Below are 12,296 nucleotides of genomic sequence, written 5' to 3' on the forward strand. Positions count from 1 at the left end.
AGGTAAAGGACTGTGTGATATGTAACTTATCTTTAAGGAGTTCAGGGAAAAAAGTTTTGTGTGTGTGCACAGAGACTGAAAGGGGGGGTGCGAATGATAAAGCAAGTGGGCAACAGTGTTAGAATGGAGGATTTTGAACACATACGGGTATTCTTCGTACTGATTGTAGCAAATTTGCTTTAAGTCTGAAATTCTTTCCTAATCGAAAAATAATTTTAAAAGAGCCACAGATACCAGGGTTTGAAGTTTTAGACTATGTGCAAATATAATAATTAAAGAGAAATAAATAAAAGAACAGTTTAAAAAAGTGTTCTTTGTCATGAAATGGTATCCATGATACATTGCCAAGTGAAAAACAGTCAATTGGTATATAGTATGATTCTATTTTTTTCTCGAAAATATTAGCTTGTATGTTCAGGAATGAAGTGTCAGAAACCTTGATAACCTGTTAATAAAAGATATTCTATAGAGAGAGGGATGTATGAATGAAGGAATCCATTTAATTTTATGTTTCCGGTTTGTTTGTTTTGTTAAACAGGTGTCAGGACCAATTGTGAAAGACTTCAAAATAGGGAAAAAAAATTTACTAGGTTTCCTGGATCCATTACCTGTTTTTCATGGCCTTGAGCTACTTTTCAGCTCCATCAATCGTGAAATACTAATCATAAGGCATGTGATTCTTACCCAATAGAAATGCAAATAAACCGTGTCCAGTGGAATGCACTTGATTATTGCCCTGTGGATACACTAGTTTTGCATCTATTTATACATTTTTTTCAGTATTTGTGATTGCCTGTGTAAGTAGGGCTCTTTGAATTCTCCTTTGAATTTGTTGTAACTACTGAATGGTCTCCTCGTTTATTGAGTTAAAAAATACTAAACATGTGTTCATTTTATATTCTTGTGAAAGTCATGGCTTTGCCATTAAAAAATGAAACCTATCCTTTGGCACAGCATTCGTTTCTTTCAAGATTCAAGGTAAAATCTAGGCACATTTTAAAAGAAGGGTATTCCAGAGACTCTCCAGAGACCTAGATCAGAATTGCAGGGGGAGTCCCCCCTCCAACTGCAGCTTCGATCTTCCTGCCATTTGCTGGTTTCCTTAATGGGCAGGAAGCCAAACTTCATGCACCAGCAAAGTGTGGACACCACCAAGTGTAGGCCCTCCAGGGGCCCTGTGCCCCAGATGAGTGGGGCCTCTGGCCCTCTTACGGTCACTGTACCAGTTGCTGGCTGGCAGAGAGGTCATGGCCAATGTCAGACCACCATCCTTGGGGAAAGGGACTGTTTCTGTTTCTGACTGGCTGGGCCTCTCAGAGGGTGAGATATCTTAGGCTAATTTTTTTTCTGGATGTTTTAAGGGTACATAAAAATAAAGAAATGCCAAAGAGAGTCACAAAAATAGCTGTAAATTGTAACCATTTACATTGCATACATGAATGTTTAAATACAAATTCAGCAAACATCTAGTATAATTGTACTGTTCTTTAGTTATTAAGATTGGGGTTCTGGTGAGCTGTGGAACGTGCTCTCAAGACAGGCTCTTGCCCTGGCCAGAGGTCTGGTCACCAGCCAGACTGTGTGTACAGCTCACTGGGTTGTCCCAGTTTGAGGTCCCCTGTCCACCTGCCTCTCCTGGTAGCCACAGGCCCACTCTGTTAACAGGCACCAACTGGTGTCTGGAAAGCAGATTCGATTTGGTATATTTATTGTGCATTCAGCCATTTTATTACCCTATGATGCAGAACCATTTTTTTGACTTCTGGGGAAATTCTAAGATGACTCTCTTTTGCCTTCTCTCCCCCAATAGTTATAATTAGTTTCTTCCTGTGTTTTTACATTGAAATGTGGTAGTCCTGCATCCGAGTTTGTTTCTTATCTCATTGGGAAGGTTTCTTGTGGCTTACTCCTAAGGTTGATGTTGGTTATTGGCTTGAGATATTCTTTGTTCTAAATGTGTTATTACGAAGGCAAAAAAGTTGTTCAGAAAAATCTTAGAAAATACTGATAAGCATGGAGTGGGGGGGTGGAATAAGTCAATTACTGAGTCATCATCCCTAGGTTAACACCTTGGTACATATCCTTAATCATAGTTACTGCTATTACTTTAAGACTTTATTACAGTAATTATTATTGCTCCCAGATATGCTTAGTAACTGTGCTAAGTACAGGGGTACAAGCATTATTTCAGCAAATTCTTACAGAAGACCTCTTTATGGTATAGATACCATTATCCCCAGTTCACAGTCAAGGAAATTTGAGACTGAGAGGATTTTCCAATTTAAGTAAGATCATTTGTCTAATCAATGGCCATCAAGACTGAAACTTAGATAACCCTCAGGCCCAAGCTCAACTCTTACCTACACTGGACTGTCTCCTAATCAGACATGTGTTTTTACAAATAGATTTTTAAAAACTTAACTAGAATCATCCTAGACATACAATTCTCTTACCAGCTTTTACACCTAGATGTCACTAACATCTTTCAATGTCATTTATTATTCTCCCACAAATTTAATAGCTGCATAGTGTTTCATTATATGGATGTTTTATTTTTAAATGGCTCCATATCAAAACAAGAAATAAAAACTGGTTGTAAAATATTCAATTGTAAGAATATAAAGTAGAAAATGCAAATCTTCATGTCCTGTCTTGTTGAGCCCCACTCCCTGGAGGAAGTCACCATTAATAGTACGTGTTTGCTTCTACATAGTCCTTCTATGTAACTTGTGTGTAATGTATTTATTTTTGTTTAAAAGATTCAGGACATACTGATCTACTGCTTGCTTTTCACATACAGTATATCATGAATATCATTTCAAATCTATCCAGACTTTTTAATGCACAAGAATGAAGAAGTAACATTTGGCTCTTGGCTTGAGCAACCAGGAGGGTAGTAGAGCCATTTGGAAGTTAGGAGATGAGAAGAAAAACAGATTTTGGGGGCTCTGTTCCAGACATATCAAACCTGATGGCAAGTGGAGATGTTAAGTGGGCACATGGCCCCGTGAATGTGGAGCTGGGTATAAAAATCTGGAAGTCAGTGATGAGAATGGATAGTATGTAAATCCATAGCAATGGTCGCGGCTGCTGAGGAGGAGCCACACTTTTACAAAGGGTGTATGCTCCTCATTTCGCCCCGAACCCCCACCTCTGCATGTTATCTCTTGACACTGAGTCTGAGTGCCATCTGAAATGGGTCTGCTTCAGTTATTCACATTGCCTGCCAGGTCACTGAGACTTTGAGCTTAGCTTTGTCAGGGAGTATTCAGAAAAATCAGAGCGAACAGAGGCCAGCTTGTCATTCGTTTCTCACTGGAGTATTGTTTTAGAAGCCTACCCCAGGACTATTATGTCATCTAGGGGGAATACATCTTTGACTACTTACTATGTATGTCTGTATGTAGTGAGGGAAGCTACACGCTAACTTGTAGGTTTTTGGCAAGTAGAGATACAACCCCATGGTTGATGGTTTTATAGTCCTTCAGGGCATTAACTAGACTTGACTGTGGCCAGAGAAGAGCACATGAGTGCGCTGATGAGTCTCACTGAAACCTCCCCGTTTCGTACCAGCAGCTCCTTACCAAGACTCTCCACTAGAATTCTCGGGAACATCAGTCCCTCTCCACTCTCAGTCTCTGGGGCCACCATTCCCCAACATCTTCTCCGTCAGGCACTATCCACCCCTTCCCTTCCCCTGTACTCCTGGCTAAGGCCAGCATGAATCAATACAGTTCTGGCCACATTTGGGGATTTCACGATGCTGAGCCTTGGAGGGGGTCTTTTTGTATCAGCTGTGGGAGGTTCTTTCAACCTGGACACTCATATCTTCAGCTCTGGAAAATTTGTTTCATTATTCTTTTTATGGTGTGGGAGGCAAAATCTCTTTTTTCTTCCTTTTACTCTTTTCCCTCTTTCAGAAATTCCTAATAGTTGATGTTGGACACCCTGGATCAACCTTCTAGATTTTTCTCTGTTCCACTTTCTAATTGTGTATTTTGTTCTACTTTCTGGAAGAATATCTTGATTTTATATTCCATCACTTCCACTGGATATTTTACTTTTGTAAAAAATCTTAATAGTCAGAAGGTCTTGATCTTGGTTTCCTTCTCAGAGCATCCTGTTCTTATCTCCTCTTCCTGAGGATATAGTTTTTTTCTGTTTCCTGCATTGTCTCTATTTCTTGTTTCCTTTCTTGGGCTGGTTGATGTGGCCACTCCTTTTCATGTTGGAAGATCTCCACTCCCCCACCCTGCCCGCCAGCTGTTAATACTTGCAAATAGAGCACTTTGTTGCCATTAATGAAGCAAAGGCCCAGACAAATTTACATTTAGTTTATTTGTTGGAAGCTTTCCTCAACTGTCTGGAGGGCAGGGGTAGGAGGGCTGGGTGTCTGTGCTCTTTGCATGTGTGTACAGTTTGGTGGGTATCATTATGGGATGCTGGCACAATGACGCATGCAGTCTTTTCTTTGGGGAACTATCTGGAGGTCTTTTCTCTGAAGCCAGTTTTTTCAAAGAATTATCCAGTCAGCTACCTGGGGTACAGATACCTGGGTCTGGTGCTCTGGAAGTAGGAAAGGTGCTTGGGTGGTGGGTGGGCAGTACTGCAGGCAGAAGCTCGCTTTGCCCTTGCTTTCAGCCCTATACCTCACAGAGCCTCAGCTCTGCCGGGGGGACCCAAGTCCAGAGCACAGCTGCTTAAAAGTCCAGTTCCTTCCAAGGAGATGAAGGGGGTAAAGAGGTTTCCTTGCTGTGCAGAACAGGGGGAGAAGGCTGGGGTCTGGCTCCCACAGTTCTACCCTGGCTCTGCCCATGCTCCGGCCTCCCATGCTCTCGAGCTCTGGAGGGTTCCTTGGGGCTGATCGGCACATTGCCAGTTTCTCTTTATGCTCTTAGTCCATCTGCCAAGCTTTTCAAATTCTCTTATTTACTGTTAGCTCCTACATTAATTTTGTCCTTAAAGGTGATAATATAGCCATTTCCTATCAGGACAGTGGTGTTTGGAGAGGGAGATAAATGCATGTGGTCAATATACCTTTAATTAGACCAGTTTCTTTTGAAAGTCTAATTCTATTGGTTCAATATTTATTTTTTAAACTTCCTGATGGCAGTTTTTCCCAATTGAACATTTATTATTGATCTCGTTTTATTGCTTCTAGGTGCTGAAGGTGGCCCAACTGTTTCTTTGGGCAACTTTCTGATGTTTTCCTATCTCAATACAGAGTCAACTTTGGGTAATGTTCCAGGTATACTCAGAAAGGTGTGTTCTCTCTAGAGTAAGAACTTGATGTAGCCTTGCTTATTAAACCAAATTAATTGTTAAAATCCCTTGAGTTCTTGTCTCTAGATTTGTAATAAACTAATACTGGTGGTGTGTTAGTCTCAAATGTAGTTGTATTTCTGTCCATTTTTTCCTTGCCTTCCAGTTTTTGCTATTTGATGCTACTCATCCCACATGGGGAGGCTCACAGCTTTTGTACATTATAAATGCCTTTTATCAGTGCCTTTATCATGAAATGATTTCTGTCCATTCATTGCTATTTCCTTGAATTCTGTTTTGTTGACACCACCCCAGCAGGATGGCGGTCCCTGATCTTGAGGACTGATGACAGCGGTATGCGGGCTCTGAGTGCGCCCATGGGTTTGGCAACGAGGTAGCGGAGGCGTGGGAGGCAAAGCCAGGTTACAGTGGGCCCGGGGGAAGAACAGGAGGAGGTGAGGACGCAGAGCCTGCAGGTCCCTGCAGACAGCACACTTTAAAGTTTGGTGAAGGGGAGGGAAGAGACCCCAGCCCGGAGCAGGTGCAGACCCAGCACTCTAACTGCAGTGGGGAGGAGCAGGGAGGCTGAAGGTTCAGGAATGATCAAGGCCGCAAGGGCAAGAGAGGCAGGGCCCTGGCAAAGGACAATGTCAGCCATGACTCATGAGTCACCCCTGAAAACCTCCTGAGACACAGCTGAATGGAGAGGCGAGCCAGGCTTAAAATAGCTAAATAAATCTTTAATATTTCTAATTGCAAATGTACAGAAATTGCACAGCCACACAGTCTTAGAACACCAACCACTTTCCCTGTACATTATTACACAGTTAAAGTCTCAGCTGGAGGGGGGCTCCAGCCAGGACTCTCCCGTCAGCGTGTTTTTCCTTTTCACATACTTACAAAAGAGGGGACAGGGAGGTGGTTTGGGGGCTGGGGGCAACCCTGGGGCCAAGTATGTAGAAAAGAGGGGCTGTTTCCCTGGGCAGCTTGCTTGCTGCAGATGGAAGGGGTGAGAGGGGGAGAGGTGTACCCCAGGGCAGGTGCTTCGGTGGGGAGGGGGGGTGTGGAGAGCTCTGGCCTTGGTCCCCCACCCCCCTTTCTGGGCAGTCAGAAAAAGAGTCTTTGCTTATAGGAAGTTTGGCAGTTTTCTTCACCCTAAACATAAAAGTTGAGCAAAAAAGTCAGGCCTCTGTGTTGGCAGAGGAAGGCAGTGCTTTCTCCAGCCCAGTGTGCCCCTGGAGGTCCAGGGCCACGTCTCCCCTGAGCAGGGACAGCCTGCCCTCCCTCCCTCCATCCACCACCGGACCGGGAGCCAGGGGGGCCCAGGTGGGAGCCCCCTTTGCTGGCCCAGTTAGGGCACATGTCCCCATCACCTCCCCGTTGCCCCAGCCCACTGCCCAGCCAACAAATGTCGGGCAGGGGAGAAACCCCAACACCCAAGTTCCAACTGCTTCCTCCCACCCAATACTGTTTTCTAGATTACAAAATAAAATACAAACCGTCGGAGAGCAGCAGTCCGGGCAGCCCTTGGCAGCACCAGGACTAAAGGATTATGTACAACCATCAGGTGAAATAGTTACATTACAGTCAAACACCAAGAACATTTACAAAAATCGTCAGACTTGCAATTCAGATAAAAATCTGTGAAGAGTCTGTACACTTTTACAGTTTTTGCACTAGGTAAATAAGGCTCTCGGCCTGAGAGCTCACAACCCATGCCAAGGGCCGCCAGCACGGGCCACCGCGCTGGCCTCCAGTGCCCTGCTGTCTGAGCCCGGGGAACCTCCCCGGTATTGCTAAGAGGCGGTTAGCCCGAGGTCGCTCGGAGGCATTGACAGGAGAGGTGGGGGAGGGAGGAGGGGAGGCTCGCTGGGCAGTTGGGGGCGAGACAGGATGAGAGGACATCCCTGGGGCGAGGCCCCGTCTGTGTGCCCCCATGGCCTTCCTTCCTGAGGTCTGTGGCCCTTGGGGGCCTGCCCTCTCCGCACAGCACGTCTCCGGCCTTACTGAACAGCAGGTTTCAGCTGAGAGCTGCTCCGAGAGCATGGCCCGGACAGGCTGCAGTGTGGCCTGGGCCCTCCCTCCCACACTCCCACCTGCTGGGCTCTGTGGCAGCCCAGGCCCTGGTGGCAGAGAGGGCTCAGCCCTCTTCCTAAGGGTCTCCTGGGCTTCCTGAGGCTGAGGCAGAGGGGGAGGCTGCCAGCCCTGGAGCTGCTGTGGCACAAACGCCCAGCTCTTGCCGAGATTACCCAGAGATGGGATGGAAACATGGAATGACGGAGAGAGACCCAAGCCCTGCCCACCTATGTCCCAGAAGTGGGGGGCGGGGAGGGCTGCAGAGTTAGAGCAGCCTAGAGCTGGGGAGCACGGCCCCGGCTGTGGGTGCGGCCCTCCCCTGCCTGCAGCGCCTGGGTCCTTGGCTGGGGGCCCGGGGAGGGTGAGAAGGAGGCTGGCCGCACGCACGGGGCCTGGTGCAGGCCGCTGCTGTCTTGGAGAGGGAGCAAGTCTAACATCCTCCAGGGCCGCTATTTCCCATGCCGTGCGCACGCTCAATTTAAAAGGCCCCTGTGTTCCAGCGAGCGAGCAAGCAGGCTTTTGTCTCTAATGCATACTGTGAAAGGAAAAAAATCACAGTTATCCACCTTCTCAGGGCCTGCGGGCATTAGAATTTTTTCACCATCAATCAGAAAAGATCAGCCATTCTCTCAGAGTGAGCGCCAGCTGGCCACGCCCTGCAGGGCCACTGTGTCCTGGTGCGCTAGCCCCAGAGGAAGGGCAGGCGCCATGCATGGTGCCATCTGGGCCTACTCTGCCCAGGTCTTTGGATTCGAGGAGCCCCAGAGCATCAGCCTGGGCCTACCTGGCAAGCGAGAGAGGCTCTGGGCCCTCCCCACAGGTAGGAGGACCATAAGAAAAAGCTGTAATCCTCACGGGTCTACCTGGCAGAACAGGTAAGGGAGGCAGGAAGGGGGCAGATGGGGAGCACAGGGACAGGTACAGTGGGGTGGGGGGGTGAATCCTTGGTTCCTCTCAGCTAGGAAAGGTTCCTGACAGGCTGCATGCAGCGGCAGGTGTTGGGTCACGGATAAGGGCCACAGAATTCTGGCAGCTCTGTCCTCCCCACCCTCCCTCTGCTTGCCCACCAACCTGTCAGCTCCTGGAACTAAGAGGCCAGGCCCACAGGGCAGAGGCCCGGCTGCCAGCGAGTCCTGGGCCCCTGAGGAGGTGAGCTGAAGCCACAGGAGTCAGCCCCTAGCTCTTCGGTCCCCCACCTCTCTCAGTTGCCCCCTCCCTGGGGAAGGGGAGGGTACATGCACTCGGCCAGGTCAAGGAGGAAAGGTGACACACACCAAATTCAGTAACCAACAGAGACAAACGTTGGCAGGCCCCCGCTCCCGCCAGGCGGTCCCCACTGCCCAGCGTGCAGTCTCGTTGGCCTGCACCCCACACGCTTCTCAGGCGGCGCAGAGGGGCAGCGGGCCCAGGCTGTCTCAGTCTCTTGCGACTCCCGCTGTGGCCGCCTGCCAGACCGCGGGTGGAGGGGCAGGGGAGCCTCAGCCTCTTGCCCCTGCGCTGGGGCTGCCACCGTGGGGTGCTCCTCCCCAGGCCGAGACCCTGCCCTGGGCCACCAGTCCTCCCCTCCTTGGGCAGGCTCCTCCCTCCTCAGGCAGGTTAACAATTGCTGCTGTTTCTGAACTCGCCGTTCTCGGTAATCTGCAATTTGGTGGGGTTGGTGGGGGAGATGCCGTTACGGGCTTGCATGCTGTACCTCTCTTTCAGCTGCGTCAGGGCGCTCATGAGGCGGGCGTTGGCGGCATCCAGGGAGGCAATGCGCTTCTCCTGTGAACAAAGAGGGTGTTCACTGGGGCCATGGGCCGGGCTCCCGGACCAAGGCAGGACTGTGCTGGGAAAGGGACCTCCCGGGCACCATGTGCACCTACAAGGGCTGGGAGAGGCGACGTGGTCCTGAGGAGACACAGAGATCTGTGAAGGGCGCGGCGGCACCCGGCAGTGCGGCAGTGGGCGTGCCCGGAAGGAGGAGGCCTTGTCACCACGACGAGACCTCCCTGAGTTCCGCCTTCCTGCTCTCTCCACCACGTGGCCTGCTTCTCAACCCCGAACAGCTCTAATGGTGCCAATTATCAGCCACCCAAGGCCCCAAGGGCAGGCACCCTCCCTCACGTGCCTGTGCAAGAGTGTAACACAGAGGTCACAGCTCCTGGCCAGTCCATGCAGTTTATAGTCTGAGCAAGGCCTGGCTCGATTCCTGGGTGAGTGAGAGGAAAAGGGCACGGCCCTGGGTGCAGGGCACTGGAGGCCAGAGTCTCTTCCATGACTCTCCTCTCAAAGCAGCTGGTAAGCCACAGCCACCTGCTCGGAACAAGAGCCTCCCTGCCCCTCTGCCACGCTATGTCACCCCCAGCCTTCCCCAGTTCCCTCCCAATAACTTCTACTTTTTGCTCAGTACCCCTGGTGAAAGACAATACTTCCCAAGTTGTCCCAGCAGGGGAGGCGCTGCCCTACCCTTTCATAGCCTGACCTAGTGAACTTGTGGTCCACTGAGACCCACAAGTCTGACTTCTTGGAGCAGAGGTCCCAGTCTCCTGTTCTTCCTCAGCTTTTGCAGTGGGGTATGACTAAGGATGTGGAGGAGCCAAAGTCACCCCCTCTTTATCCTTTCACACCTCTGGTCAACCAGAGGACCAGGGCCCACCCCGCGCCACCCCTCCCATCACCCTGCTCAACCTGGGCATCAATGATCTTCTGTTTGGAGTCTACAGCGGCCTGCATCTCTGCATGGTCCTTCTTCAGCTCCTCCTCCACTGACATCAACCTGTGACCAGAGACGAGGACAGTCAGGCTGGCACTGGAGGAAGCAGGTGAGGAGGTGGGGGTGGGGCCTTGTGGGAACAAGCCATCACACCTGCACAGAGGGGACATACTAGGAGAGCCCCTCCTTGGGACACAGACTCACATCCCACATTTCCTAGATAGAGGACTCCAGATGGCTCCCAGCAACTGACATGGGCTGGGCCCACTCCTTCCTTACATTTCACCCACCCCAGATTGTTCCCAGACTCCCCCACTGGGGCTGCACCTTTCCTGACGTGCTCCCAGGGGCTAAGCTGGGTGGGAGTGGATGTGAGCGCCTTGCCATGCCCCAGAGCGGAGCAGGTGGTGTCACGTCATGGCACCCACGGTACAGGCGGGAAGATGAAGGCCCTGCAGGGATCGAGCCTTCTCTACCACTCCGTATTCACTGAGGTCACGCCAGGCACTTGAGGTAGCATGAACGAAGTGCAGTCCTACCCTCAAGGAGTTCACAAGGCAGAAGGGCCACAGGCAGGCAGGCAGTAGCTATGTCCTGCCCGGGAAGCTCGGGACTGGGGAACAGAGAGCAGGAAGCCGCTAACTGTCCTGCGGTGGGCACACACTGAACTGGACGTCTGGACAAGCACGGTCTGCAGGCAGGCGATGAGCAGGGAGGCCGGCAGGAATGCTGCCTGCAGAAGCCGGGAGGAAGGCAGGTGCGGGTGGTCTGCAGCTGCTCCTTCCCTGAAACCCTTCCCGGTCTCATCTCACTCACCTCCCGCACCCGCCCCTATCGATCCCTCCCGTTCTCTAACTCTGTTCCCTTAGTTTCTGGACCCCACACTCTCTGGGTTTGCCTCCTGGCGCCCAGGCCACTGCTCTGTGGATGCCTCGTCCCGTCTGCCCCCTAGGACGTCAGGTCTCGCCAGGGCTGTGCCTCGGCTCTCCCTTCTTCTTGTGCTGCAGTCTTCTCAGATGAGCTCACCTACGCCCCAGGTTTCATTCCCTTGTCTACCTGCACAACTTTTCCAGCCAGCACAGCAGTCCCCTAACCCTGGATAACAGTCCATTTCACTGGATGCCTAGGAAGGTCAAGGGTGCTGGGGCAGGCACCACACAGGGCTGTGGTGGGAAGTCAGTGGGGTCAGGGATGGCAAAGCAGTGATCCGGGGGAAGGGGTGAGGCGCCACACCAATGGGGGCATGGGGGACGCTTATCACAGGAAGCTGAGACATTGAGCAAAGCCTGTAAGAAGTAGGTAGGAGGAATTGGGGAAGAGGGGAAGGAGAGGCTGTCATTCAGAAAGGAAGGTACATTGTGGGGAGAGACTCCTGCCTCCAGCTATGGTGGGAGGACAGCGACTGGATTCACCTCCTGCCATCAAAAAAAAAGAGAAACAAAAAAACTAGAAAACTGGACAAAATATATGAAACAAAGTTTGCCAGACTCTGAACAACAGGGAGTATGTGACTCCTCAGAGAAGGGAATATATGTGGGGTGAGCCTTGGCCTCCCACTCACTGCCTGGGGCACCTTGGCCAAACAAGAGGGAAACAATCTCATGAAGTTGAGGAAATCCAGGGAGGCCGGGAGGCTGAGGCACTGAGGATCCAAGAGGCAGTGCTAGAGAGGAAGGAGATGCAGAGAGAATTCCACAAATCTCCTGAGGGGTGCCCGTGAGTCTTTGGCCACGGACTGGTCCACATGTCTGTGAGGAAACAGCCAGGCTGGGCAAGAACCACTGGAACATTGGAACAAAACCACGCCAGGAAGAGTTGATGTTCCTACCAGGTGAGTGGAAAGATGTGCTATATAGGGAGGACCAGAAGGAAACTGCCTCAACAGTGGAGTCAGATGAGGCTAGATTAAAGGCTGTCCAGGACCCACCCCAAAACAGCTTAGATGTAAGCCTCAAAAGCCCCACACTGACTCCCAAGTAACCTCATTGTGTCCCAGAACAAAGCCCAGAAATATTTACAGGAACACTAAATATCCAACACCTATGTAAAATTCACAATTGCTGGCATCCAACCAAAAATCAAGCATATGGAGAAGTTGGAAATATCACCCATAACCAGGAATTAAATTACTCAATAAAAACAGACTCAGAAATGTCACAGATGATAGAATAAGTAAGATTAAGGATGTTAAACAACTATTATAAATATATTCCACATGTTTGAGAAAACAGAGAAAAGCATGAGCATGATGAGAAAAGAAATG

General features: G+C 50.1%; 2 protein-coding genes across 16 annotated transcripts in view; one reads left to right on the forward strand and one right to left on the reverse strand.

Moving 5' to 3' along the window:
* Positions 1 to 941, forward strand: part of TTLL11 (tubulin tyrosine ligase like 11) — a 228,343-nt gene extending 227,402 nt beyond the window's left edge. For all 3 annotated transcript variants that reach the window (XR_012126450.1, XR_012126448.1, XR_005062352.2), the window contains one exon: positions 539 to 941. The gene's annotated coding sequence lies outside the window, so the exon portion shown is untranslated. The remainder of the gene's footprint in view (positions 1 to 538) is intronic.
* A 5,035-nt stretch (positions 942 to 5,976) lies between these two features.
* Positions 5,977 to 12,296, reverse strand: part of DAB2IP (DAB2 interacting protein) — a 189,767-nt gene continuing 183,447 nt past the window's right edge. For 12 of the 13 annotated variants that reach the window (XM_037022218.2, XM_037022216.2, XM_037022221.2 and 9 more), the window contains 2 exons: positions 10,009 to 10,096; positions 5,977 to 9,102 (listed from right to left, as the gene is read on the reverse strand). In XM_037022218.2, the coding sequence (XP_036878113.2) occupies positions 8,935 to 9,102; positions 10,009 to 10,096 (256 nt within the window). In that variant the 3' untranslated portion in view covers positions 5,977 to 8,934. The remainder of the gene's footprint in view (positions 9,103 to 10,008; positions 10,097 to 12,296) is intronic. The other variant, XM_037022219.2, reaches the window with a different exon arrangement.

The sequence above is a fragment of the Manis javanica genome, chromosome 2 (assembly GCF_040802235.1).
Source record: "Manis javanica isolate MJ-LG chromosome 2, MJ_LKY, whole genome shotgun sequence".
Taxonomy (NCBI): Eukaryota; Metazoa; Chordata; class Mammalia; order Pholidota; family Manidae; genus Manis; species Manis javanica.